Source organism: Rhamphochromis longiceps, linkage group LG7 (genome assembly GCF_057381845.1).
Source record: "Rhamphochromis longiceps isolate RC_006_pf linkage group LG7, R_longiceps_female_GT1.1, whole genome shotgun sequence".
NCBI lineage: Eukaryota > Metazoa > Chordata > Actinopteri > Cichliformes > Cichlidae > Rhamphochromis > Rhamphochromis longiceps.
The window spans coordinates 48,462,250-48,488,941 of NC_140563.1; the positions used below are offsets into that span (position 1 = coordinate 48,462,250).

At 38.5% G+C, this 26,692-nt stretch overlaps 1 protein-coding gene across 1 annotated transcript in view; it reads right to left on the reverse strand.

Moving 5' to 3' along the window:
- brinp1 (bone morphogenetic protein/retinoic acid inducible neural-specific 1) overlaps positions 1 to 26,692 on the reverse strand; it is a 116,402-nt gene that overhangs the window by 17,348 nt on the left and 72,362 nt on the right. Inside the window, exon 5 of the mRNA XM_085413997.1 lies at positions 15,431 to 15,536. Coding sequence (XP_085270123.1) covers positions 15,431 to 15,536 — 106 coding nt within the window. The remainder of the gene's footprint in view (positions 1 to 15,430; positions 15,537 to 26,692) is intronic.

Consider the following 26,692-nt stretch of genomic DNA (forward strand, 5'->3'; position numbering starts at 1 on the left):
ATACCTCATACCTCAATCTCTGCATCAACATGTACATATTTTCTTTTTCCGATATCACTCTTGCAACAGGACAATTGCAGCAGGAACTATTTGTCTTACAGTTTCTTGTTTTCCAGTCTCTTCTTTCACTGTTTATGTCCCGTTCTCTCTGCCTCCCACAGATCTCCACTGTCTTACTTCATTACACTCACTCCTACTGGCCACACACATGCACATACCCTTTGACTCTTCTCCATCATCCTTTGGCTCGCATTCACTCCATCAATCACTCTCCTCATTCCCGTTTCTTCACCTCGTCTGCTCTCCTCTACATTCTCGCACTGAGCATACACTCAAGAATTGGAAATGTGGTGTCTTGTCCTTCTACTCGTGTGCAGAATGATGTCATGAACAGAAAGTAAATCCATCAGCGTTTGTTAGTGCATTGCAGAATGAGAGAGAGAATTAAAACCCGCAGGCCAAAAATGAAATGAGAAACTAATCAGAGTAAAAACATTTATCTTTGTGACTTACTCGGCTTTGCTGTGTTAGTGCAACAACACGTGAATACATTCAAAATGAATGAGGTTTAAACCTTCTCTCTATGTGGCTCTGAGGCAGGTGCATGTCAAGGAAAACACTACATACTGGAGCTATACTTACCATGATTAAGGAGGAGATGCTGAAATGAAACTGTACTGTATTGGAATTCTTGTGCAGCTCTTTGATAACCCCCAACTTCATGCTCTGTCAGTGCAAATAATTCCCTGCAACCCATGTGCCTGGCTTGCTCTAAATAAATAAATAGCACCTCAAAATGGCAGTTAATCTCATTGCATACATCCGAGGCTGATATATTTTCTTCACGTAGTTTGGAAGATATAGGCCCGCTACCATTCCATGAATGCTAAAATCTGAGACTCTGCAAGTGTGACTTCGCCTTTTCATTGTGTCTTTTTCGAGAGTGCTCTATTTTTACATGGTGATAGATAGGGTGTGTAGGCCGCAACTGAGGCTTGTAACTGCTTTGGCAAGCAGTTGCCTGCTTATTGGAAAGCCACGCTCCGCCTCATAAGTTACAGTTTCATTAAAGATTAATTGACCATTGTGTGGCCACAATTTCACAAAATAATCATTACTTAATCCACTGGTGCAATAAAGTGCATTACTTCAATGGAGGCATTAAATTACCATTGGAGGTTATCGGTACAGCCATGATACAAAACCAAAGACCTCTGAACTGGATAAGAGTCTGTTTCTCTTCAGTCTAGGCCTACCCAGCCATTCTTGCTGATCCTATATACTTAATACACCATATGAGATTTGCTGCGTTTGCCTATTTCTTAGCAAGCTATGAGGTAAAGGTGCAGCTGAAGTAGCTATTTATCCACTTTTCATTTCTTTGCATAAAGCGCTTTAGGTCTCTGCCTCTGTGTGTGTAGGTGTATGTGTGTGTTGGGCCTGACAGAGGATAACATGTTCCACTGGAGCTATTCTAAGCTCTCAGAATATGTTAGCATTTTTTAAAGTTCTGAATGAGGTGTACTTAGCATTCAAATGGATAATGTGTTGGTGTATCTTTGGTGAGTAGATTATCACAGATTATCGTAAGTGTTCTAAGCACTTTAGAGGGAAGCAGCTTGAGATGTCAAAATTTAGCGTTACAGTACGTTTTAAAAAAAAAAAATGTTGTGGAGAATAATTGTTTGTGAGTTTAATTAGTATTTACACATTTGAAATGTTTTTTCCTTCCTTTCCTGTGGTTTTTGTGGTACAGAAGCATACAATAAAATGTGTATATATGAAATAGCAAAAAAAGAAAAAAGATATTTCATGAAATGACAACATACCTTATGATGTACTGAGATGCAAGAGCCTGCAAATCCATGATATGTGTCCGTGAAAAGACCAAACATATGTCCCACATAATATCTCTATATAAGTTTAGCTTTGATGACGCAGGTGCAGCAATCATTGTAAAAGCACAAATTACTTATAAAAATGGTCTTGGCCTTCAGAGCTCGCTGTCCCTGCTATCTGAAAAAAGAGGAATTGCTGAAATTGCATGCTGAAGCAGTTGCTGAATTGAGCAGGGCAGGCGGTCTAGAGAGGTGGATGAGCTCGACATGATGCTGAATTATTGTCAGTTGTGCTGCACACAGAACACAGATATACATGATGGGTCAGAGTAAAAAGTAATTTGGTGATTGCTTTTCTCTGCCCACCTTTGACTTTGTAAACCATCACAACAGGACACCAATGCAGACTTGTAGTGTTTCTTTTTTTCCCCACTTTAACACTTTAACAGTGTTCATCCATTTAAGTAGAATTTAGAAATGATTTTTAGTCCTAATACAAAATCGGCTTCAGCAAGTAATTAGATAGGTGGTTGCTGTTGGCTGCATGTGCACTTCAGCTGCGCTGTTCAAGCTGTTCTGTCATGTGCTGCCTTGTATCCCTGCACAGCAGTTGTAGTAGTAGGCTTCGGCTGGTGAGATATTGTATTAGTCACACAATCGTGCGCATGCACACAGAGAAACGCATACGCCCATGTACATGCGCACGTGCACACCCTTTGCAGCCTCTTGCAGAAATCACATGGTTTACGAGAACCCCAGAGAGGAGGGGGGGCAGACATATGACAAGCTCTGACATTCCCATTTCAGTTATAAAACATACAACTGCCCTCAAAGTGTCACGATGGGCTGTGTACACACATCAGATCAAAAGTCCAAATTTTACATCAAACGTCCCTAAACGCAGACATATTGTTCATCTATTTGTATTGAGAAATGCCTTTTTGCTTTACACTCTTCTTATAATAAATAAACCTGCTGAATTCTAGACAATCTACTGTACAATAACTTAAATGATAATATCAGGAAAATTACAGTTATATGTACTCCTAATAGTCTAACAGCATTAACACAAATGGACATTGCAGTTTCTGACTTCATAGGAAATCATTTAAAGTGTTCCTCATTATTATAAAGTAACTACTTTTCTGTAAATGCACATCAACATTTCTTTCCATTTGAGCAAATACAAAAAGCGTTTGCAAAAGCACTTCCTGTGCTGCATGGGTCTTTCCAAATGCAATAATAAATAAATAAATGAATAAATATATACATACAATTCTAACTGAACTGATGAGAAAAATTCATTTTAAAAGGATGACTGTGTGGAAAACCACAGCATTTTCAAAAGCGGCAGCTAGCAAGACTAAGCAGAAAAGAAAAAGAGATTTATGATCATGCTAGACCAAATCGAAACTTTCACCTGAATGGCCACTTCCAATTGAAAGCTGACCTCCAGGTCAACATGGAAAGATTTCATCAGGTTTGGGGTTTTAGCATGTTAGAGAGAAGTGAAAAACGTGTTCGCAGCCATCCACTTTTAAAATGATCCTATGTTATAGCATGTGTGTTTTGACAAAGGAGAGAGTTGCCTCAAAAATGCATGGGTCCTTCTGAGAGGCAATTCAACAGACATTTGCGACAAACCATGGGGTATAGCCAAAGTTACCCTGTAATTTCTAAACGTCGTCAAATAATTTTAGTTTTGCAGGACCCAGCGAGAAACAGATGAATGCAGCAGGACTACTATCTCTGTGCGTACAGAAAAAGAAGCAGAGCAAAAAGAGAGAGGCTGACTGAGTTGGGGGGGAAGATGATGAAAACGCCTTTGTAGATTTATTGTTGTGCTCCTCTCTCTTTATGATTTACATCAGATATTTTTCTTTAGTAAATTATTCACTGGTAACCAGAACAGTGTGTTTACTAATACACTTATAGTCCCCAAATCAATTTCTCAACAAGTCCATCATCAAAGAAACTTAATTGATTTGTATGCTTGTTTGTCTTTCCCCGTTTGCAGCATTTTCACTTGAAAAGAGGGACAGGCATCGAGCGACAGAGCAATGAGTATCTAATTCATCACTCGGTGCACGACTTGCCTACAGGGCCAGTTTAATTTATTTTCACTTCACCACTTTGAAAACTGTTGGCTCAGGCTATTCTAACATATTCATAAATCTTCCAAGATAGGCTCATGGCTCTTCCAATTTAGGCTCTTGAGGAAACCGGAGAAAGAGAAAAGCATGCAGTGGGGACTGAAAGAAGCAAATTAGTTTGCTTTTGTTTTGGTGCTAATTTATGACAGCCATACTGGAGGTGATTGGATCCTTGCAGGGTAATGGGTTGTGGAGGTTGCTGGGCCTTTTATCGTTCGTTGATGCAGTTAATATACGTTACCAATTTGCAATTTTCAGCCCCAGTACACGTTTTGTCGCTCTGTGTAGGATATCACATTGCACAAACAATATTCTATGACTTTGCCCTAATGCATTTAAAGCTCCTACTAGTTTGCCACTTAAAAATACATTTTCTAAATTAATAAACTATAAATACTATCAGGTGGCAGGGAATAGATTTGTTATTCCTGTCTCGCTACCTGAAACACACTCTGCAAGAGTTCAAGAAAACCATTCAAATCTAGACTATTTACCTACCATGTGTTAATCCCCTCTTTCATTTAATTCTCATTCCTCAGTAAGCTATTTTTACTTCTAGGTCCCAGAGGAGGCTGAAAGTGAGAATTCAGCCAAAACCAATATCATCAGGTTTTTAGGTGTTAGCCTAGAGAGAGGATGAACAAATAAAAAACAAATTGATGAGGAAGAATAAAAGCATATTTAACTCCCAGCTGTAGTAAAACTAAATAGTGTGCATCTTTCAGTCAGATCTAAAATAAAAAACACAAACAAGCCAATTCCTAAAAAGTGTATGTTCCAATCATTCAAAAGATTGTTACGGCCCTAGCAGGGCCTCCTCCTGAAGGTGCCTGTGTGGGCGTGTCCCACCACCTCTTCTGCCTGAGGTGCCACCTTTCCCTGTTACACAGCTGACTCACGTCAGTAATTAAAAGTATTTAAGCCCAGGGAAAGGTGAGCTCTGGGCCAGAGTGCCATTAGTGTGGTTACAGCTTGTGAGCTGTGTTTTGGTGGTTTTCAGCTAGTGAGCTGCATGTCCGTGTTTTCAGCTAGTGAGCTGCTCTCTTTCTTTTTGGCTTACGTTTTACTTTATTGACCAACGCCTGAGTTTTGTTTGTTTTTCTTAAATGGTGATAGCGGCTTGTCCGTCTCTCTTAGTTGAGCTACTTTAATAAAACTCTTTAATTTAACCCTTTTGCCTCCTTGACTCCTTTTTCTGACCTGGACACCTTTTGTTACTTCCCCCTCACCGCCTAGACCCCTCAGGGGAACGTAACAAGATTCATTAAAGGTGAAAGCCTTTGTAGGTTTTATGTTATAATATTATTATTAATTATAATTGATTAGGTTGCAACAAAAAATACAACTGTATCATGCCAAATATTATCACTGTCTGCAACTTAATACCATAATTTATGTTGAATCTATGATTTCATCATGGGTGTCTAGAAAAAACACTTTTTTTATAACTCATCCTCCAAGGACTGCCAGTAAAATACTCCATATAGCATGCACTCAGATGCCAAACCAGGCAAAATGTAATACTGAAACCTTCACAGTGATATTACATTTAAGCAATGGGAGGGTACATATTTAACAGATAAAAGCTTTGCTAAGTCATGCATGAATTTTAATTCTGGTGATTGCTGAAAAGGAAAGTGAGAAAATAAGGAGAGCGAGTACAAGAGTTATTTGAAAAACATTGTACAAAGCAAAACTGTGGGAGAAAACTGAGTTTAGGCTTTGATAGGTAGCTGCCTTGATGTGAGATTACACTACAACATTCTAATCTAAATTTAAGTTAAAGCAAAGGGAATATCCAGGGAGTGTCATATCCGCAATGTGTTATCTTTGGCTCACAGCCCCACAGCTTACAAAGAGCAGACCACAGGGGTGGGAAGGAGGGGAAAAACATTTCCCCTTGAAAATTCTTATATTTTGGAAAGGCAGTCTAGGTGTCTTTAGGAGAAATTTTGACCACAACTAGATTCACTAGCTTGTATATTACTTGCTTCCTTTTGTTTTTTAAACTTTTTTTTTTCCAAGTCATAGTGTGGTTCTGTCACGGCGGGGTGCGCCGATGTGAATGGAAACAGGACCCAAAGGCAGATGAAGACGAGGAGTTGTAAGTTTAAACAGAAAGCGATCCTTTATTTGGATGATTGCAGGGCTAAAACCAGGAACCTAAAGCAAACTGACAAAAAACCCACTAAGAAACAAAGACTATGACATACTATGACAAAGACTGTAACTATGACTATGGTGGAAAAACAGGCGAAGACTATGACTGTAACTGTAACTCTGGTAAGATAAACAGACGACCCGACCATGACATGCAGAAAACAGAAGGCTTAAATACACACATGAGGTGATCAGGGGAAGTGGAGACACATGAGGAAACAGCTGACTGACATGAATCTAATGACAGGACCAGGAGGAGTGAAACTAAATACAATGACCAAAGAACACATGACACTGTCAGAATAAAACAGGAAACACTAAAACTAGACATGACAATACAAACTTAACATACCAAATACGTGATGAATAATGCAAGAACTCAAACATAGAAAACCCAGGAACAATAACTGCCTAAACTAAAGGCAAATAGGAAATAACACAAAACTAACAACATCTCAAAAAATAAGAACAATACAAAGAAAACTCAAAGTGCTGGGTCGAAGACCCAGCCTGTGACAGGTTCTGGACCTAATCCTACCGAATAAAATTACTAAAAAAAAACTGGAAAAAAAAAAAACAGATCACAGGTTTGTGATTGGTTATTTGTGCATATGGCATGTATGCCTGTAACCTGATAAAGTACAGAGGTCTGGATTTAAAAAATACAATAGTAAAACCAGAAAAAAGTCATGATTAAAAGTTTAAATAGAAGAATGAAATAGAGTGGGTTTTCTATTAATGCATCTGTGTTGTAACTCATGTGACCCTGCATATTAATATGATCCTTTTATTTAATTCATAAGCAATTAAAATGGCTGGTCTAGATTACCCTTTTTTCATTTCCGTCTATTCATTCACATAAAATGAAGAAGACGTGGCATAAGCTTCACACATAAATGCCCAGTGTACACAATATGGAATATGATTTGGATTGCTGAAGAGTTAAATTAAAAAATAGCATGAAAAACAATGGTAAAAAACACAGAGTGGAGAAACTGAGAAAAAGGTGAGTTAAGACAAATGAACACAAATAGAATAATAACACAAAAAAACACAAAACTGAGAACAAAATGTACTTGAAAAGTCTTATTTTGGATCATCACAAATGACTACAGTTTCATCACTTACATATTAAACAGAACGCAAACAGGAATTCTGGAGGTGTACCATCTAAAAGTGTCGTTCAGAATTGCTTTCTGTAGCCAGCTCCTTCAAAAGCACTTTCCCCATGCACTTCTAGTGCAGATAGTACAGAAAATATATGTAAACAGGAGAAGCTACATGGAAAAATCATAAAAACTTGAATAATGAAATGAACCACTTTGCGTATGTTATCTTTCTTACCATCCAGACTTCATCAGGATGCAAAAAGATTCAGGCTGAGTCTCTCTCTTTTTTTATTTTTAGAGAGAAGAGATTTTCTCCTGGCATCTCAAACTAACAACTATGCTCTTTCAGTCTTTTTCTAACTGTACTGTTATGAACTTTTAAATTTAACATGCTAACTGAGGCCTGTAGAGTCTGAGAAGCAGCTCTTAGGTTTTTTGCAATTTCTCTGAGGATTGCAGGGTCTGACCTTGGGGTGAATTTGCTGGGATGTTCACTCCTGGGATGAATATTGTGTTAACACACACCTGAATGGTTCAGGCCAGCAAACTGTCAAAATGTCTGCTTTTATAGAGGTGCTCACACTTCCCGCTGATAAATGAATCAAGTACGTAGATGTTGCATGGTGATGTGTATTTTCATATTAGATAGCAGGCAGTGATCTGTGATCTTCCACATTGGCCAGTTGTGACTCCTCCCCACAGTTTAAATGCCAAAAGTTAGCATTTTAGCTAATTGTCTGGTAAAAGGTCAATAGGCATTTGTAAATGAGACACATGGTGGGCGTTCATTAGATGTGCTGAGAGCTGCTAGTGCTTATTAGAGTAGCACTGGACCCAGCCAATGTCATCTTCCTCAAGGGACAGTCTGAGAAGTTCATTTATGGTGTATTGTAAAAAGAGGACAATGCTGTCAAAGCTGTTATTTTTTGGGCCACTCAATGTAAAGGCCAGTCTAGGGACACAGTAAATCTTGCAGAGAATTGAACTGTGTTTGTCTAAAGAGGAAAAAAATGCTTTTGGAGCCACCATGACACTTACAGTCCTCCCTCACAGTGGAGAAACAAGAAAAACATGCTGCTGAGATGACAATTTATATTTCGTGTGTTCTGATTATGTATGTCACTTCCACTTATCTAAATGTCATCGGTATCGGTTTAGCTGAAGGAACTGCAGAACAATGAAAGCAATTATCCCACTGAACCCATGGGGCTCCTGGATTTTATATGCATTGTCGTTTTTTTTCTGCTGAATATGTTGTTTGCTTGATGTGGGTGGTGGGATTAGGAGAATCCAGGATCATTTACACATTCATTACCCCTTCATTTATTAAGAGTTGGTCCGAGACAGGCTAAATCACGGCTACTCACTCAGCTCGTCTCTTGAAAACCAGTGTTCTCCCCACCGTGTGGTACTTGAAACTAGATATAATTCATCACTTCCCACCTGCAGTTGAGACCAAAGCCAGTTCTAAGTGCCTACTCTCCTTCACAAATACTCTTTTGGTCATGATAATGATTTTGGTAATTTACACCAAGACCTTTCTTCTTTTTTTTGATGAACCCTCCACCAAAGAGAGATGTCCATAAAGACTTCCCTTTATATTAATATAACCTAAACTGTTTGAGTTTTAAAGCAACACACTGGCGTGGTTTTTGTTTTGTTTTTAATCTGACCATCATGTGACAAACATTTAAATGACATAATACAATCCTCGTACTAGCAGCAATGTGAAATAACCTAAATAGCCGAACAATAAGTAGTATACCCTAGCAGCCATATATTAGTCACAAAAATATGTTCAGCCATTTATTTGCTCAACTATTAATCAGCTACAGAGCAACACTCCTGGTATTGTCTATTTCTAGCTATACATTTTTTGCTTATTGACTTCTTTTATAATTGAAAAAATAATATTATTTTTATTTAGAATCATGCATGAGTTGTATTACAATTATGGATTGATTGTTTTAATCCCTACACTTTATTTCCACTGTAAAATTACTTTATAAATCCATAATTTTCCCCACATTAACTGTGCTACCCCTGCGTGTACAACAAGTTATTAAACATACAGTCACTGTGCATACATCAAGCAAAGGCCACTGTGCAATGACATCAGAAGACTGCGGGCAGATCAGTTCAGCACCTGGACAAAGCCACAGTGGTGTAACAGCTGCACCATGCATTTAGCATGCTGAACTATGCAAGACCTTCCCTATATAAGACATTGTCTGGACGGAAGGAAGTGCTACTTCACAACCTGCATACGCCTTTCAGCACCCTTTGGGTGGGCCATTTATATGGATACACCATAATAAAATGGGAATGGTTGGTGTTATTAAAGTCTTGTTTGTGGCACATTAGTATATGTGAGGGGGCAAACTCCTCAAGATGGGTGGTGACCATGGTGGCCATTTAGAAGTCAGCCATCTTGGATACAACTTTAGTTTTTTCAATAGGAAGAGGACCATGTGACACATCAAACTTATTGGTAATGGCGAGAAATTTGGGTGTAGTGATGGATGCAGACCTAAACTTAGAAAAACACATTAAGACAATAACAAAGTCAGCTTACTATCACCTCAAGAATATATCAAGGATAAAAGATCTAATGTCTCAACAGGACCTGGAAAAACTAGTCCATGCATTCATCTTTAGTAGGCTTGATTACTGTAACAGCATCTTTACAGGTCTACCTAAAAAATCAGTCAGACAACTACAGCTCATTCAGAACTCTGCTGCTCGAGTCCTCACTAAGACCAAAAAAGTGGACCACATCAGTCCAGCTCTGAGGTCTTTACACTGGCTGCCTGTCCGTCAGAGGATAGACTTTAAAGTTCTGATGCTGGCCTATAAAGCTCTGAATGGTTTAGGACCAAAATACATCAGTGACCTCCTGACCCAGTATGAACCTTCCAGATCCCTCAGGTCATCTGGATCCGGTCTTTTATCAGTTCCCAGAGTCAGAACCAGACACGGAGAAGCTGCATTCAGCTTTTATGCTCCTTATATCTGGAACAAACTCCCAGAAAGCCTCAGATCAGCTGAAACACTCAGTTTATTTAAATCCAGGTTGAAGACTCACCTGTTCTCAGCTGCATTTGAATAAAGCACCAAATCCACACTTTTAAGCTTAAATTTCAAAACGTACACTAACTACTGATCTTATCTATTTCTGATTTTATCTGTTTTGATTTTATATACTGTTTTGTTTGTTTGTTAAGCTTAAATTTCAAAACTTACATTAACTACTGATTTTATCTACTGTTCTGATTTTATCGGTTTTGATTTTATATACTGTTTTTGTTTGTTTGTTTGTTTGTTAAGTGGGTTTAGAGCTCTGGGTAGCTCCCCAGCTGGGTCTAGACTGGGTCTAGAGAGTATTTTAAATTCAGGGAATTTAAAATAGAAAGTAGCTCGTCCACAGAAGGACTGGTAGCTCCCCTTACGATAAGGGTTCAGATCGCGCGAACAGGTGTGGGATTAGAGCTCTGGGTAGCTCCCCAACTGGGTCTAGACTGGGTCTAGAGAGTATTTTAAATTCAGGGAATTTAAAATAGAAAGTAGCTCGTCCACAGAAGGACTGGTAGCTCCCCTTACGATAAGGGTTCAGATCGCGCGAACAGGTGTGGGATTAGAGCTCTGGGTAGCTCCCCAACTGGGTCTAGACTGGGTCTAGAGAGTATTTTAAATTCAGGGAATTTAAAATAGAAAGTAGCTCGTCCACAGAAGGACTGGTAGCTCCCCTTACGATAAGGGTTCAGATCGCGCGAACAGGTGTGAAATGTGTGTGTTTAGTTAGTTTGTTTGTTTGCTTGTTTTAATCAATTTTAAATCATGCTTTTTATTTGTTTTTGTTTCTAATGTCTCTGTGAAGCACTTTGAATCACCTTGTTGTTGAATTGTGCTATACAAATAAATTTGCCTTGCCTTGCCTAATGTCACAAGAAAAACAATGGTGTGCTTGGTTTCAGCGTAACTTTATTCTTTCATGAGTTATTTACAAGTTTCTCTTTGTTCACAGCCATTGACATGTCGAAGAGGTTAACACGTGAGGAGCGGATCGAAATTGTGTTGATATCTGGTGAACGCAGTAACCGGGTCATTGCAGCAGATTTCAAGACACCCTACGAGACCACCCATCTCCCATGCTACAGTTAGCAAACTGCTTGCTAAGTTTCGTGAAACTGGTTCAGTGTTGGATTTGCCAAAATGTGGACACAAGAAAACTGTCACTAATGAAGAAACATCAGTGGCTGTCCTAGCTTCATTCAGCCAGAGCCCACAGCGTAGCACTCGCCGCATGTCACTGGAGAGTGGCATTAGTCGAACATCCCTTCGGCGGATATTAGCTACTCACAAATGGCACCCTTACAAACTCCAGCTACTGCAGCATCTCAACGAGGATGACCCAGATCGGTGCACAGAATTTGTAGAATGGGCAAAACAAAAATTGGAACAGGACCCCCAGTTCACTCAGAAGATTTTGTTCAGTGATGAGGCAAACTTTTATGTGAATGGTGAAGTTAACAAACAAAACCACCGCTATTGGTCTGACACTAACCCACATTGGATGGATCCCTCCAAGACTGTTGGAACAACAAAAGTGATGGTTTGGTGTGGTATATGGGGTACAACGATAGTGGGTCCATTCTTCATCAATGGAAACCTCAAGGCCACTGGATATTTGAAATTTCTAAATGATGATGTGTTTCCGTCTTTATGCACTGAAGCTGGCACGTTCCCTGAGTTTTTCCAGCAAGATGGTGCACCACCACATTATGGGTGCCAGGTCCGAGCATTTCTAGATGAACAGTTTCCTGGAACGTGGATTGGTCGTCATGGGCCAGTTGAATGGCCCCCAAGGTCTCCCGATCTGACCCCCTTAGACTTTTATCTTTGGGGTCATCTGAAGGCAATTGTCTATGGGGTGAAGATACGAGATGTGCAGCACCTGAAACTACGGATACTGGATGCCTGTGCTGGCATTTCTCCTGCGGTGTTGCTATCAGTGTGTGAAGAGTGGGAGAAGAGGGTTGCATTGACAATCCAACGCAATGGGCAGCACATTGAACACATTTTATTTTTATTTATGGTCAGAAACTTGTAAATAACCCATGAAAGAATAAAGTTACATTGAAACCAAGCACACCATTGTTTTTCTTGTGACATTACCGGTAAGTTTGATGTGTCACATGGCCCTTTTCCAATTGAAAAAACTAAAGTTGTATCCAAGATGGTCACCACCCATCTTCAGGAGTTTGCCCCCTCACATATACTAATGTACCACAAACAGGACTTTAATATCACCAACCATTCCCATTTTATTATGGTGTATCCATATAAATGGCCCACCCTGTATTGTAGAAGACAATGGTGTTACTGGACATACGGCATCTTCTTTGCATGAGAGAGCTTTAACCTGCATTTATGGATGGCACAGCGAACTCTGCTCAGAGAGAGTGATTCCTGATAGTGTTTTCTAAGCCCATGCAGTGATTTCCATGACAGAATCATACATGTTTTAAATGTCATGCTGCTTGAGAGACTGCAGACCACAGACACCTGATAGGTTTGTAGCATAAACCTATTCGCTGGAACGTTAAGACAATATAATTACACTGCAAGCAAGACGCAAGTAGGCAAACTTCTTCATGGTACTCGTGCACGGGAGAGAACCAGACAAACGCCGTTCCTTCGCTTGACCCCAGTAGCTCTCGTCCGTTCTCCCGTATCACTGTCCTTTTATTGAGGTTACATGAATATGCATAAGTCCATTAACATATGACGTCTACATACACAAAGAGTACCTTGCCTGTGTGTGTGTGTGTGTGTGTGTGTGTGTGTGTGTGTGTGTGTGTGTGTGTGTGTGTGTGTGTGTGTGTGTGTGTGTGTGTGTGGACTGCTGATCAAAGGGTCAAACATCCTTGGTCAGGAAGAGGGTAGCCTCCCCCTCACCCTAGATGGTTCATCCTAGATAACACAGTGAGGAAGTCCTGCAGTTCATCTAAACAAAGAGCACTTAGACTAGAACAGACGCAACTACGTTAATCCTACCATAAAACAATAAGACACGGTATGACCTCTCATGCTCCCAAAGTGCTGTCTAATACACACAAAGTTTGCAGACTATCAAGGATCAAAACCTCTACCAATCTACAACTAATTACAAAACTCTAAGCATATATAAGTAAATATTTCTAAGCATAAATGACAATCAACAATACAACTCTATCACACCCAACACTAATTTTCCACTTCATCTCTCAGAAAGGCAAAACTCTTGCTGAATTTCTACATATTCTCAGCATCTTTTTATATTATGGACTATAGATGATGAAAGTCTTTGCAATTTTACACCGGAGAACATTATTCTGAAATTGTTCCACAATCTTTAAATGCAAATCATTGCATTCTGCATTTATTTGTATTTTCCTCCAAGTCCAAACTTTTTCTGAATTAGGATGGCAAAGAGTCCAACTTTTTTGCAGCAGTGCCTCACAGATCAAGATAAAGACTACCTCGATGTTTGTGTTTATGTTGTTAATGACGGAAAACGGCATGTAGGCATGTAAAGTGAAGCCATACCGACTCTTAGACTGCAAACAAATGTTCTTTACAAAAATAGATGGCTACTCTAATCTGAGAAAAATATATTGTTTAATAAGAGACAAAAAAAATAAATAAACTACAACTAAACTAAAAAAAATAAAGTCATCTAAACTGAACCATTTTCTTGACAACTATAAGTTGTATTAAATGGTTGGGTCTCATTATTAACATATTTGATCAGCATAGACCTTAAAAGCTCTCTACTGGCCACATCCCTCTTCATGGGCTGAGTGAAGTGCCATCACTTTGAAGAGCACCACAGTTATTGAAGAAGTTACACCATCAGCTGTCCTCTAATTAAAAGCAGAAACAATGATTGCTCTCCAAAGAACACATTTTCAGACAAACTCTTAACACCCCCGCCTCCACCACCGCTCTCTGGTACACATAAGCATACACACTACACACACATACGCACACACACACACCAATATAATTTAGTTTAATAAAAATTGCTAAGCCTGTAACCAATCATAAAAGCATTCGCTTTCTAGTGGAGTTATTATCAAACCAAAAGAAAGAATCTTTTCCGGGCCTGTCATCTATCAATTCTGTGACAAAGCACTCTTCAAAGCACAAGGCTAATACATTTGGTGCATGACAATAAAGCTTTTCCCAAAACCTATAGAGTGCTTTGAGTAAGTGGCAGCCAAGGACTTAAAAGTGTTTCTTTGACAAACCACTTAGTTTTCTGACTTTGGAGAAGGAATAATGATCCCTTCTGAGAGGGAGATGGAGATGTGTGGATTAAAAATAGGCCTATGTGATTTTCAAACTAGTTCTAATAACCTGCATAAACTGAAATAAATCAAAGAAGCAATCACACTTCTCAAACACTTGACCACAGTTACAGAGTCTTTCATCATTCGTTTTCCCCTGGGTGACTGACACTGCATGTAATTCCTCTCTTAAGCTAATTGTTACTTCTGTTAGAAAGACAGACCTATTTTAATTTAAAAGAACATCACCATTCATAGGTAAATTTGCTGTGTGCACTGACCAACGTATGATCCATGAGCAAAGTAGATTCATTTTCAAATACTGACAAATCCTAATGAAAGAAACTCCTGTATAAATAGCGAGCTTGTTCCTATAAACCATTATATGGCTCTAGCACTGTCAAACATAAAAACACTGTCTAAACACCTTGTTTCATTTGTCCCTTTACACATTGCAGCTACACAGAAAGTGCTACTTTGTACTCTCATAACTGATTAGTTTGCACTGTTCAAACAACTGTTTTGGAGACCTGTCTTTGATCAAAGCTTAGAAAGACTTAAGACACAATCACATTAGAACACAAGCGCACGTCTATAACCAGAACATTGTGCTGAAATCCCCAGATGGGAATGGGGAGCAATTCTATCCCCATCCCAGTGCCAATTAAAAAATGCATTGACTTTCAATTCTTCAGAAACCACAAGCCATTTCTTTAGTCCACCTCAGACTATTTCATCTAAGTGTATAGATGTCATTTCATTTTAGAGGTCAAGCGAGAGTTTGACCCTCCTTCTTTGTGACAGCCAGCATTCTGGGGATGAATGTGGGCAGTGTTTACCTTGTAGATGAAGCTTGCTCTCAGGGCTCTGCAGAAGGATTGAGCTAACTGAGTCCAGATTGTCATAGCTACTGCATCCCAGCGGGCCCGTCCGTGTCTCTGTCACCTGCAAGAGAATTAGGACTCAAATGAAAAACACATATCAGATTCACTTTCTGTACTTGTGTGCGTGCGGGCATACAAACGTCTGCGTGCCCGTTGTGTTCAAGTATTACTACACTATTACACGACTACATATCTTTGTTTCATCTATTGTGCTTTCACTGTACTCTGCTCGATGAAGTATTCCTCATTTAAAAGAAGCCATCACACAACAAACCACCCTTTAACAATGTTTAGGTGTATTATTATGTTTGAGCTACTTAGACTCTCATATGTACAGACTGTACAGCATTCACACTATTGTTATTACACCAACAGGCAAATAATGTATTGAGAACTAACTGACTCGGTTATTTTTCCACAAGGCTGATGTTCATCTTGCCACAAGGATGCGATCTTTTGGGGGGGGGGGGGGGGAGAAATTAAGCTGTTTTGCAGGAGGAATATTTTTGAACTATGGGATTGTTCTGTTCCAAACAACAAAACAATAAACATCTTTATCTATGACAAAAAAATAGAGAACGGAACAAAAATAAAACAATGTAAGCATAACAGAAAGTATTGAAATCAGAAATCTAGCCTGGCTTAGTCAAACCTGTGTCAAGGATTTTGAAAGAATCTTTTTATCTCAGAGGCATAACAAATGAATCAATAAATATAAAGAAATTTAAACAAAGCAACAAAATTTGCAAACAATGATCCACATGTTGCAAGTCCTCAAATTAGTCATTTTTACACATTCCAACATCTGATATGATGGAAGGGCTTCTGAAACTACCCATTTAAGCAAAAAGATCCCTGAAATTCCTGACATAAAAGACTGTTTCCAGTTTTAAATAGTGCAATAATATTTGTTAGGAGCTATGTGGGGTAGAGGAGGCGCAGACAAACCTGCCTTTGAACAGTGAAAAATATTTGGATTGAGAATATATCACGGTTTGGATTGAAATGCAACTTCTTAGAATATTTTACATATTGTATCAATGCTTCATTTTTAGATTTGGTTTGAGATTATGCCAATTTAAAAAGTTTTGTGCCCTTACAAGATTATATATTGCAAACAAAAATGATTTAAAACTGAACTCATTAAAATGTGTGAAAAACAAGGTGAGCTTTTGTATCCACAGAGGGCTTTAGACAGGCTGGGGAGGCTGAGGGAACGTTGAAGACAGAACACAGAGACAAAGGCTACGAGATGACATGGCATGACAACAAGACTGACATCTACAGGACACACTGAGGACAAAACACAGGGGAAGGGAAACACTAAAGGGAACTAAACCAAAACCACAGAGAAAAATGCAATCATAAGTGCAAGAAAACTAAACGAGGAAACATAAGACACTCACACAATAATGATTATACAAGATTCAAAACACTGGGTCAAGACGCAGAACCATCACATTCATATCTGTTGTGAGATGAATTTTCACCACAGACAGCTTCAGTAACTTATATTGCACATTTGTGTGTGTGTGTGTGTGATTGACAGTGTGATATCATTTTTTCCTGTCTTTAATTTTGATACCATACCAGATGGTGGGCTGACAAGCACGAAATTAGACAGATGTAAATCTACCCCTGGCATCAGGCGGCAAAATCAGAAGACAGACAGGGACAGACTGGAGTAGAACTATATAATCTTCATATTCAATCAATATGCTCTTGAATAAATCTTGCTATATTAGGGCACATGCTAGAGATGCAATAGCTTTTTTGTTTTTGTTTTGTTTGTTCTTCATATTTGACGATAACGCTGACATTCTTTATCTGTAGATTACGGTATGCCATTGTTGCATATTATTTGTTAAAAATATACAACATTTTAATGACTGAAATTAAATGAATGGAGTGTGAAAGAAACATACAGAGATTGGAAATACTATTTAAAAATGTCACGCTAGCATTCTGGTATTGCTACCACCAAATGTTTTACTGGTCTTTTCCTTTAAGATACAAATGGGAAAAAGTGGTTGATCCACTGAAGCTTTACTATTTTAAATTAAAACGCATACAGTACCTGCTGTTTACAGCACTGTAAGTAACTGAACTCCTGCTTTCCAGATTAGAAATTCACATTTTACTGTCTTCATAATATAAGGGCTTATTCCAGTTTAATTTGAATCACATTCAAAGAAATTTCCTTTCAACAAAGGTTAGCATGTATGACTTTTAAAAACTATTAATGAGGTAATAATGATCACCTCCTTGCAGTTTTTAGCCACAATTCATTAGTTTGGTTAAAAGAAATAAAGAATTGAATGGCAAAGGTTTTGAAGTTTTGAGGTGCTGAGGTGCACTTGACTAATGTGTGCATCTGAACTGATAACAGAACGACGCAGTCACACTGTGCCATTCACATTTTTGCTGACCCAGCTCTTTTCCTCCCTTTTTGTTGTTCTTATTGTGAAATGAATGACCTCCTTCAAAAGGTTGTATTGCACGACCCAGGGTGACTGAACAAAGGTGGATATCTGTCCCCTGTCACTTCGGGACATCTCCCATGTGACAAAATAGGTGATTTCATGGGCAAGCTAAGGCATATTTAGATCTTTACTCTCACACAAATTGTGTGCATATATATGAACACTTGCTTCTTGCCATTTTTCTTCACAGCCATTTTTCTATGGAGTTATTTGCTCCAAGAATTATGGTTCCAAATTAAGAGCACACCCGGCTTTAAGGATTAGAGACTGACCCTTGTAATCTGGATGACCTTAGGAGAGCGTAGTGCATTACTTGTTAGGCTCTGTCTTTTCATTTTCTCCACCACACACCATAAGAATGCTATGCACCAGATTATGAAAATGGAGTGTAACGTAATAAAAATACAAGGAGCAATCAAAGGACTGAAGTGGGCCAAGGGGGACTTAGAGGATTTGGATTATTAAGCAGAACACAACAGTGGAATCCCACTGGGCCCGGACTGTATAACAGTCCACAGACAGAAACCATAGTTCTGGAACAACCATCTAATTGTCATCTGTCACCAAGAAAATCATCTAACCAAGTAAATAAGAGATAATGCACAGGAGATCTAAAGTTGCAGGTTCTGTTGGTGACTTAATGCACATATATTATTCCCCGAGCCCCATATATTAAAAAAAAAAAAAAAAACAAACCTACGTTTTTCCTGTGCAAAGTTCTCTGTATTTCAAAATGCAAAATATAGCTTCATGATATACATACCATGCAGCTGCAGTACATCAGGTGCATGTAGTATGTGTGGGTACTTGTGGGTAACGTGTGTGTTTGCATACAGTGTGTCTGTGCATTCAGACTCAATCATGTTGCTTGTTTCTTGGGAACCGGTTGCATATGTAATGATCAGTGGCTAAGTAGCTACCCCATGAAACATTTTGACCTCAAGCACATCTGAAAATTTTGATTTGCACGTTTACATCTCAAGCTATGTATTTATAGTCCGTCATCTTTCTCACTTTATTTGATTTGAATTGGCCTAGTTAACTTGCTTTAATTGGGTATCTGCCTTTCCAGCACACAGGCCCATTCACTTCACATCTATAGCTGACCTTTCTAATGTACCTGCCTTTCATTAAGCGCCAACTGGAATTTCTTTAATACAAAGAGGAACATTTGGCAGTTAAAATCATAGGTAAAGGTCATTTCGTGAAAACTGTGCAATGGAAAAAAAGAATCTCATATAAAATTATTATACAAAATAGACTCTAAAGCACTGTGAATTATTAGGGATAAAACACGGAAAAGGTAGCTGTAAAACTGCTATTATGTGAGCTTTGCTCATAGTTTGTGCACACATGTATCAAAAGGTAAATGCATCCATGAGTTTAGGCCAGTGTATACCTATCTTTTTATTAATACATCTCTCCAGATGTATCATAATACCGTCCCCTTATGCCTTGTATTAGATAACTTTGTCATTTGTCACCTAAAACATCTCCCTATCTCTACATATGATTCAGTGTGTATCGACTGCTTCAGCGTGCAATAAAATCACTTTTTGTCAGGTTCATTAAAATTACACAGCATAGGAAGCTGTCATTATTTCTACAATTCCTTGAAGTTGTCATGGGAGTAGTATGATCTTACTTCTATACTGCTATACTGAAAAGGATGTTTCTCTGAAACCAAACCACACATTATTCTAGTCTCCGTTGCAAGAAAGAACAAGGAGAAATAAAAGGTGGTTTGAAGCTATGTGAGATAAGGAAAACAATGTATGAGGCAATAAGATGGGTGAGTGGGACAGGGAAGATTACTGTAAGGTTCAACTGTCTTCATTACACGTCTCTTCTGCTGCACCATCCTAATCTGCCCATCACATGCCATTTTCTTAATGACTTGCTATTTATGGCTACATAGAAAAGAAGAGACGTGCTCCTCTGTAATTCTTCACCCTGGTAGTGAAAACTCTCTCAGGACACTTTTCTGCCTACTTCATATCATTTTTCGTGTGGCTAGAGTGTTCCTCTAAGTCACACTGGAGGCACGGAGCAACCACGTTTTTTTTTCTGTAGTAGCACATTTCCCTTGAACATTTATAAAATTCTCTGTATGAATATTTAAATATCTACATGTGTCAAGTGTAAAAGACATTATTAATGTAACTCTTTAGTTTTAAGTGATACGGAAAAAAAAAAGATCAACTTTAGGGCATTTCTAATTATAAACTTGGCACCCTCGAGTGTTGTAACTCAAGCAACACTGAATATAAAATCTGTCATGCTTGCTTGTGGCAAATGCAAATTAGATGTAAACTGCTCCGAACTTGGCTTCTGCAGACGACAGAAATCTGGGTCATATTGTATACATGTTAAATTTCTCTTGCCCTACACAAGGCTCACAAGACTAGACTGAGAGATGAGAAAAAGGATCATATGACTCTTGCTGGTACACTACCACCACCCACAGCACTGCAGCATCATCAGGAAATGTGCATATTGATTGCTGGTGTAAATCTGCCCAGAGTAACTGTATGGATAGGTGACCTTGTGAGGGATGCAGTAAGCACACCCTGTAGGAATGCACACTTGCACACTTCATGCATGAATGACTATAGAGTACGCGACACAGTCAGCCGCTCAGTCACATGCAGACTCACATACAGTCAAGATAGCATGCAAGCACACATTCACACAGCCAGTTCCTCATCATACGTCTTGCTGCATAATCACACATTTCCACGGGAACACACTCATTCGTAAAATTGACATTTTCTTTCTATTAAAACACTCCATTGGGTATCTTATTTTCATTCCTAAATGACCCTCCCTCCCCACTGGAGTCCTAGCTTGCAGCAATGAAGTTCAGCCACACAAAGACAAACAACCATATGTCATCTTTTTTCTATCAGCAAGGTATGATTTTATGCACAGTGGGGAAAAACCTCACTAACGTTTTGTAAGAAGGTCATATAAATACATATAAGTACCTTAAAAATAATGATAGTAATGAATTGATATATGATTGAAAAAATGTTTATACCCATTAATGGCAGCTTTTAGCAAAGTTTTAATAGTGTAACTGGTTGAAATAACATATGTATAAGTTTAGCATTGCACTGCTTTTAGGTAGCATTATTCTACATATGCAGCAATTATATTTATCATATAATTGCTAATAACCCTTACATAGTGCCTAGAAATGTTTATATAATAGCATTTTTAAAGTAATTCATTAGAATTGGACTTTACTTTCAAACTATATTGCTGACTTACACTCATCATAAAGTCTCATTAATGATCACAGGGCATTACAATTACATTAACCAAAAGTATTTTAGATGCCATATAATATCTAAAGAATGAGCTTAAATCTTACGTATAGCCATTACATTTTTTATGAAGACAACTCTTTGCACTGAAACATCCCAGTGGATCACAAACTAAACGATAAACCTAAATAACCATACATGCTCAATGTATGATACAGTTAAACAGTTAACATTTGGATAGATGCTGTGTCATGGATGAAATGCTTAGCTGCCCAAAGGGATTCTGGTCTTGTCTGAAGATGCAAGAGCGAAAGACTTTGAAAGAGGGTTTATTGTTGGGGCACAGATGGCATGAGTTTCAATCACAAACACAGCTGGACTGGCTAGAGTTTCAACTTGAAAAGCGGCTAAATTAAATCTGCAAATAGATCTATGGGAATTGCTTCAAGGGTTGGATGTTGGAGATGATGCGTGTGTGAAAAAGAACAACTGAATGAACTCTGTGCAGCGCATGATCAGATGACTGCCAGAAAGAACAGTGTCGACCCTTACATAGAGGGAAATGGTTAGTAGTGAACAACTTATGCATTGGGGGTTTGGCTGGCATGAACTGGATTCGCTGTCCCTTTAGAGGAAATGGTTATTACAAATTAATAGGATGTTTTTCTGAGTTATCACCTGTATCCTATTTCCTGTCTGTGAGCAGGTATCCCATGCAACCGCCTGTATGCCAGGGTATATTTCAGAAGATGTAAATCTCCCACTTACTGGCTGCACGGTCAAGAGCTGCACTCACATAGCAGCAAGACAGTCTTTTGTCATCCAAGTGTTGCAGGTCATGTTAGCAAATTTCCATTGCTGTAAGCATGTTATTGTCTAAAAGGTCATTCCACTACTGCTTTTTGTCCAAGATTTGGTGAAAAAGAACCTTGACCCTCATAGTAAATCCTGTGAGAAATGGGGGCAAAGGGAGGAAAGCAATTTAGTTTATAGCACAGCGTAACTGTGGGATGTGGGATGACCAGCACAGTCCCAGGGCAGGTGTATGGGGTACATGTCTGTATGTTTAGCTGATGATCTTCTTGGGTAAACGGCTAATGACACAGCTAACAGTTTGTCCACTGTCAAAGCTAACAAGTCATTAATAAGTTAATAAGCCCCTCTGTTTGTTGATGACATCTTTGGCCTTTCTGGCAAACAGAAGCTAGTTGTTTACTTTGAAGTGCTTGATAGAACAGTCATCATTTCCCTGATGGTTGTGATAATGCATAGCCATTAGCTATGGAGTATATATAGGGCACCACCTGGTGAACACATATTCCCAAACAGGAGGATCAACTCACACACTCTAGGTAGTAGAGTCTCTCACACCCAAGAAATCACTATATAGGCCGATCTTCAGGCAGCAATCTCACCTGATGAAATACTTCTTTGATACATCCCCAGGAGAGGGATGGGCCTGGCAATAGCCGCTCATTTGGGATTTGGTGGTTATAGGTGAAGGAACACTAAAACAAAACTCAATTTTTGCATGTGCCTTGCAGTTCTTTCAGTGTCTTGGCAGTAAAGAGATTTACATTGTGGAGCACGTCAAAAGGGTTTCCCATGCATGTACTACAGTGAATACTCAACCAGTAATGTGTGGTGGTGCTAACCACAGTGCCAGGAGCAGTTGTTCGTCTTTACCTGTGTAGTCTTCTGCTGTCTTGCCAGGTGCCTTAAGTTCATGCAATGATCCAGAAAGTGCTGTGTATTGTAATGATAATTGGCTTTGAGCTTGTTGAGAATTTGGGGGGGATTTGAAGAATCATTAGGGTACACACTGAAGGAGTGGGGGGGATATCATGTCTACCACCCTGCGGTCTTTTTAGTAGCAATCTTATACCGTTTCCATTGCTTCTTGAGTGTGTTTCTCTTTATTTGCACAAAATAATCGATCTTGTTGAGCATTTCCCCGCCCTCTTGATAACCATTTCATTCACAAATTGCCACTTTGCTATCTATGTTATAGCTTGTAGTCTGTGGTAGGTTTGTCCCCTTTAATCATCTATCCAAGTCAACATATTTTTCTACATCTTCACTTCAGGGAGTATAATCCATCTCCAACTCATAATAGCTGCATTGGACTCAAAGGACCGGTTTGTGGCAGAGGCTCTAAAATGTCATACTCACTGCACTATGTCACAATTGTGGAGTGGGCATCTGTAAGAATTCAGTGCCTATGTTCCTCTAAGACTGGATGTATACAAAAACCTCTGAAACAACTGACACAAGTAACAGGCTAACTGCCAAAATAAATTGGCAAGACAGCACTTAGCTAAGCCGCTAACCATGCCCCTTTACAGCTAGGCTGGCAAACAAGTTGTCCTACTCTATCTTCTAAACATTTGCAGTTACTAGATCTCAAATTAATTGAACATTTTGAGCTGACATGTATGTAACAGCGGTAACCTCAGCCAAACCCAGCTAAAAGACCAAATGAGTAAAAACGTCATGGAAACATCCATTCGGTAGAGTTTTAGAGACATATAGAATCAGTGCCATGCTGTTGGGCTTTTTTTTTTCCTGTGATAAATTTCACCATTAGACCATGTCTACTTTAGCCAAATGTAACCATTTTTCCATCAGTGATTTTGATTACCAAATTTTATTTAGCAATACAATCAGTGGTCCTAGGGAAATTTTCTTACTAAAGATTAATAGTGTTCTGTGTGTTTTAGTATTCCAACCATTGTAACTTGCACAGCATGTGCAACCTGTAGGAGTCCAATAACAATCAAACAACTGTTTGTATTTCTCATTGATGAAAAAAACTACGTTTATAATGAGGAAGCTTTGCATTAGTGCCTGCACAGATGTCTGATGTCATCAAAGATTGATTGTGATATACCCTGCTGGCTGTCCTGATGTTCACGTGCTGTTCTGCCGCCTCATTAGTAGTCTGATAATGACACAGTTAATCAAGTATTGCTTGCCAAAGTCATACACAGCATAAATTCTGATTTACGGTGCTGCAGATCATTGATTTTCTTTTTCTTTCTTACTTAAAATCATATGAGGATTTAGGTATGGAATCAGTGTATCTGGCAGCATTCTATATCTGTATAATGTGTATACCTGTATAACTTAATAGAGAGTGTATTCAGAGTGTATAAGAGTACGGTGTTTTAAAAATGTGTGCGTCTTATTTCTCGTAGTAATTCTGATTTTTGCAAGTGATTACATTTTCTAGAATACTTTTGTTACCTTTCCTGTTGATATGAATCCTATCAAAGACAATGTGAGTGAGAGTGAAACAAAAACAAAGAAACAACAGCAATGAAAAAGTAGGGAAGAAGAAAAACAACTTTTTATCATCTTGATCAAACTAAATTAAAATATACAAAATAGACCCATGTTCAAGGTCATTTGCTGTCTTCACAGGGAAATTTGTATTTGACTCATATAATAATATATCACGGTAAGAAACACATACAAGACTTTAGAAGCTGTCGCACTTCTCTGGTGATTCTCTGAGCAGGGCAGTCAGGGCACCAGCATCTTTCTCATGAATGCCCGTCACAACGAATATCCATATAAACACTGTTGATGGAGCTGTTCTACTGCTGGCTGAGGGTCTGTCTCATCCTCTTTGTTAAATTGGCTATTCGATTAGGCAGACAATTGACAGAAACATGGTTTTCATTTTAAGAAAATTCTTCATTCTCCAATGTGGAGGACAGTTCTTTCAGTAGAGACACATTAGTTGTCTGTAGCTTTCATAATCATTTCAATTGTGTCTTAAGGATACAGTTGTTTTGCCATCTATCGTTCCAGACTTATACACTGTGGAAATATGTCACATAATACAAATACAATACAAAGCTACTTATTTATTTTGCCCTTCACATTAGAAATTTAAGTATAATATTAAATCCATGAATTCATAGTTCAAAATAATTGATACATTTAAACATGTTTTTAGTATATACAGTGCTTTAAAAAAACAATATTTGTTTGAAGGTACAAAAAGAGTACAAAAAGATAACCCAGGTAAGAATAAAAAATACGTTTTCATGAGACTGTGTGTATTCAAGCTACTATAAATCCTCAGGGTAATAAGAGTGTTAGACAGATGCTGAATGAACTAATAGTGAATAAATGTATTAAATATTGAATCTCACAGAGGTCAGATTTTGAACATTTTACAAACTATTTCAACGGAACTGACTTTCAACCTGCTTACCTGCAGATGGGAAATGTGGAAAACATTTCTGCTGTATTGATGCATGTTTTTTATCCTGATTGTAAGTTTGCACTCCAAAGCAGGACTTACAGCCATACTAAATCAATATTGGAGGAGCAAAGCCCTTGTTCTCTGTGTTTATAGATCCGTGCCTTCTGATGGACTTTGCTTCCACTGCACATTTTGATCACTGTCTGTCTGCAGCCGACGTGACTGGAGAACTGCAATTTAGGCTGCCTTTATTTTTAGTCAAGTAAAAGGAAAATACAGATTCATCCTAAATGCATTTTGTTTTGAATATGTTTTGCATTTTGAATATCAGACAAGGTTAACATATATTACCAATGTTATTAGTATTACTAAAAAATATACAGTATATAATGCTGAATGTATTTTTACATTTTTAGCACATGCTCAGCCACTGTTTTAGGTGTTTTTAACACAGATTTCCCTAAAAACAATACAATTAAGTATGCACCTCTTTACTCTTAAAAGATGTGCAAATGTGTGTGCATTAAAAAGCAAATAATAGCATACAATAGAATATAGTAAACAGCTTTCATGTGAGAGAAAGTGCTCCTGATTTTACATGGGTCCATCAGAAAACAGTCTGCTACTTCTCAAACATGATACTGGTATCATGTGCCATTAATAGGGCTGCCACGAACGATTATTTTGATAGTCGACTAGTCACCGATTATTTTTGCGATTAGTCGACTAATCAGATCATGCATCCATTGGATGTAAAACGTACAGCTTATTGCACCAGCAGCATCTCCTCTTATATAACTATCATTAGTTTACAGCTTTAAGTGTTTAAGGTATGTGCCAACTAAAAATAAAGACAAGATGATAGTTTATTAAACTTTTAATGAAATTTGCAGATTGTCTCGGTGGAGTTTAATAAACTCGGCCGTCTGTTCGTTCAATGTAAAACATAACAGGACACTAGAGTAAATTCTCTACCATTTCACACTTCTGTTTAATCAGTTTTCTGTTTGACGTTTGTAAAAACTATAACTTTAATCTCAGCCAAACCAATTTACTGAGGAACAAATAAAACACTGAAAAAAGCCAAACAATAACATTTTTAAATTATCCGAGTGACTTATATATCATGTTTACCCTGAGTAGTGAAAGACCGCGGGGGGGTTGAAAATGATGTGCCGGGAATAGGCTGTTCTCGCCGGCTCTAGTGAGCCTCGAACCCTCTAGCTATCAAGCTGGTGGGTAACAGACG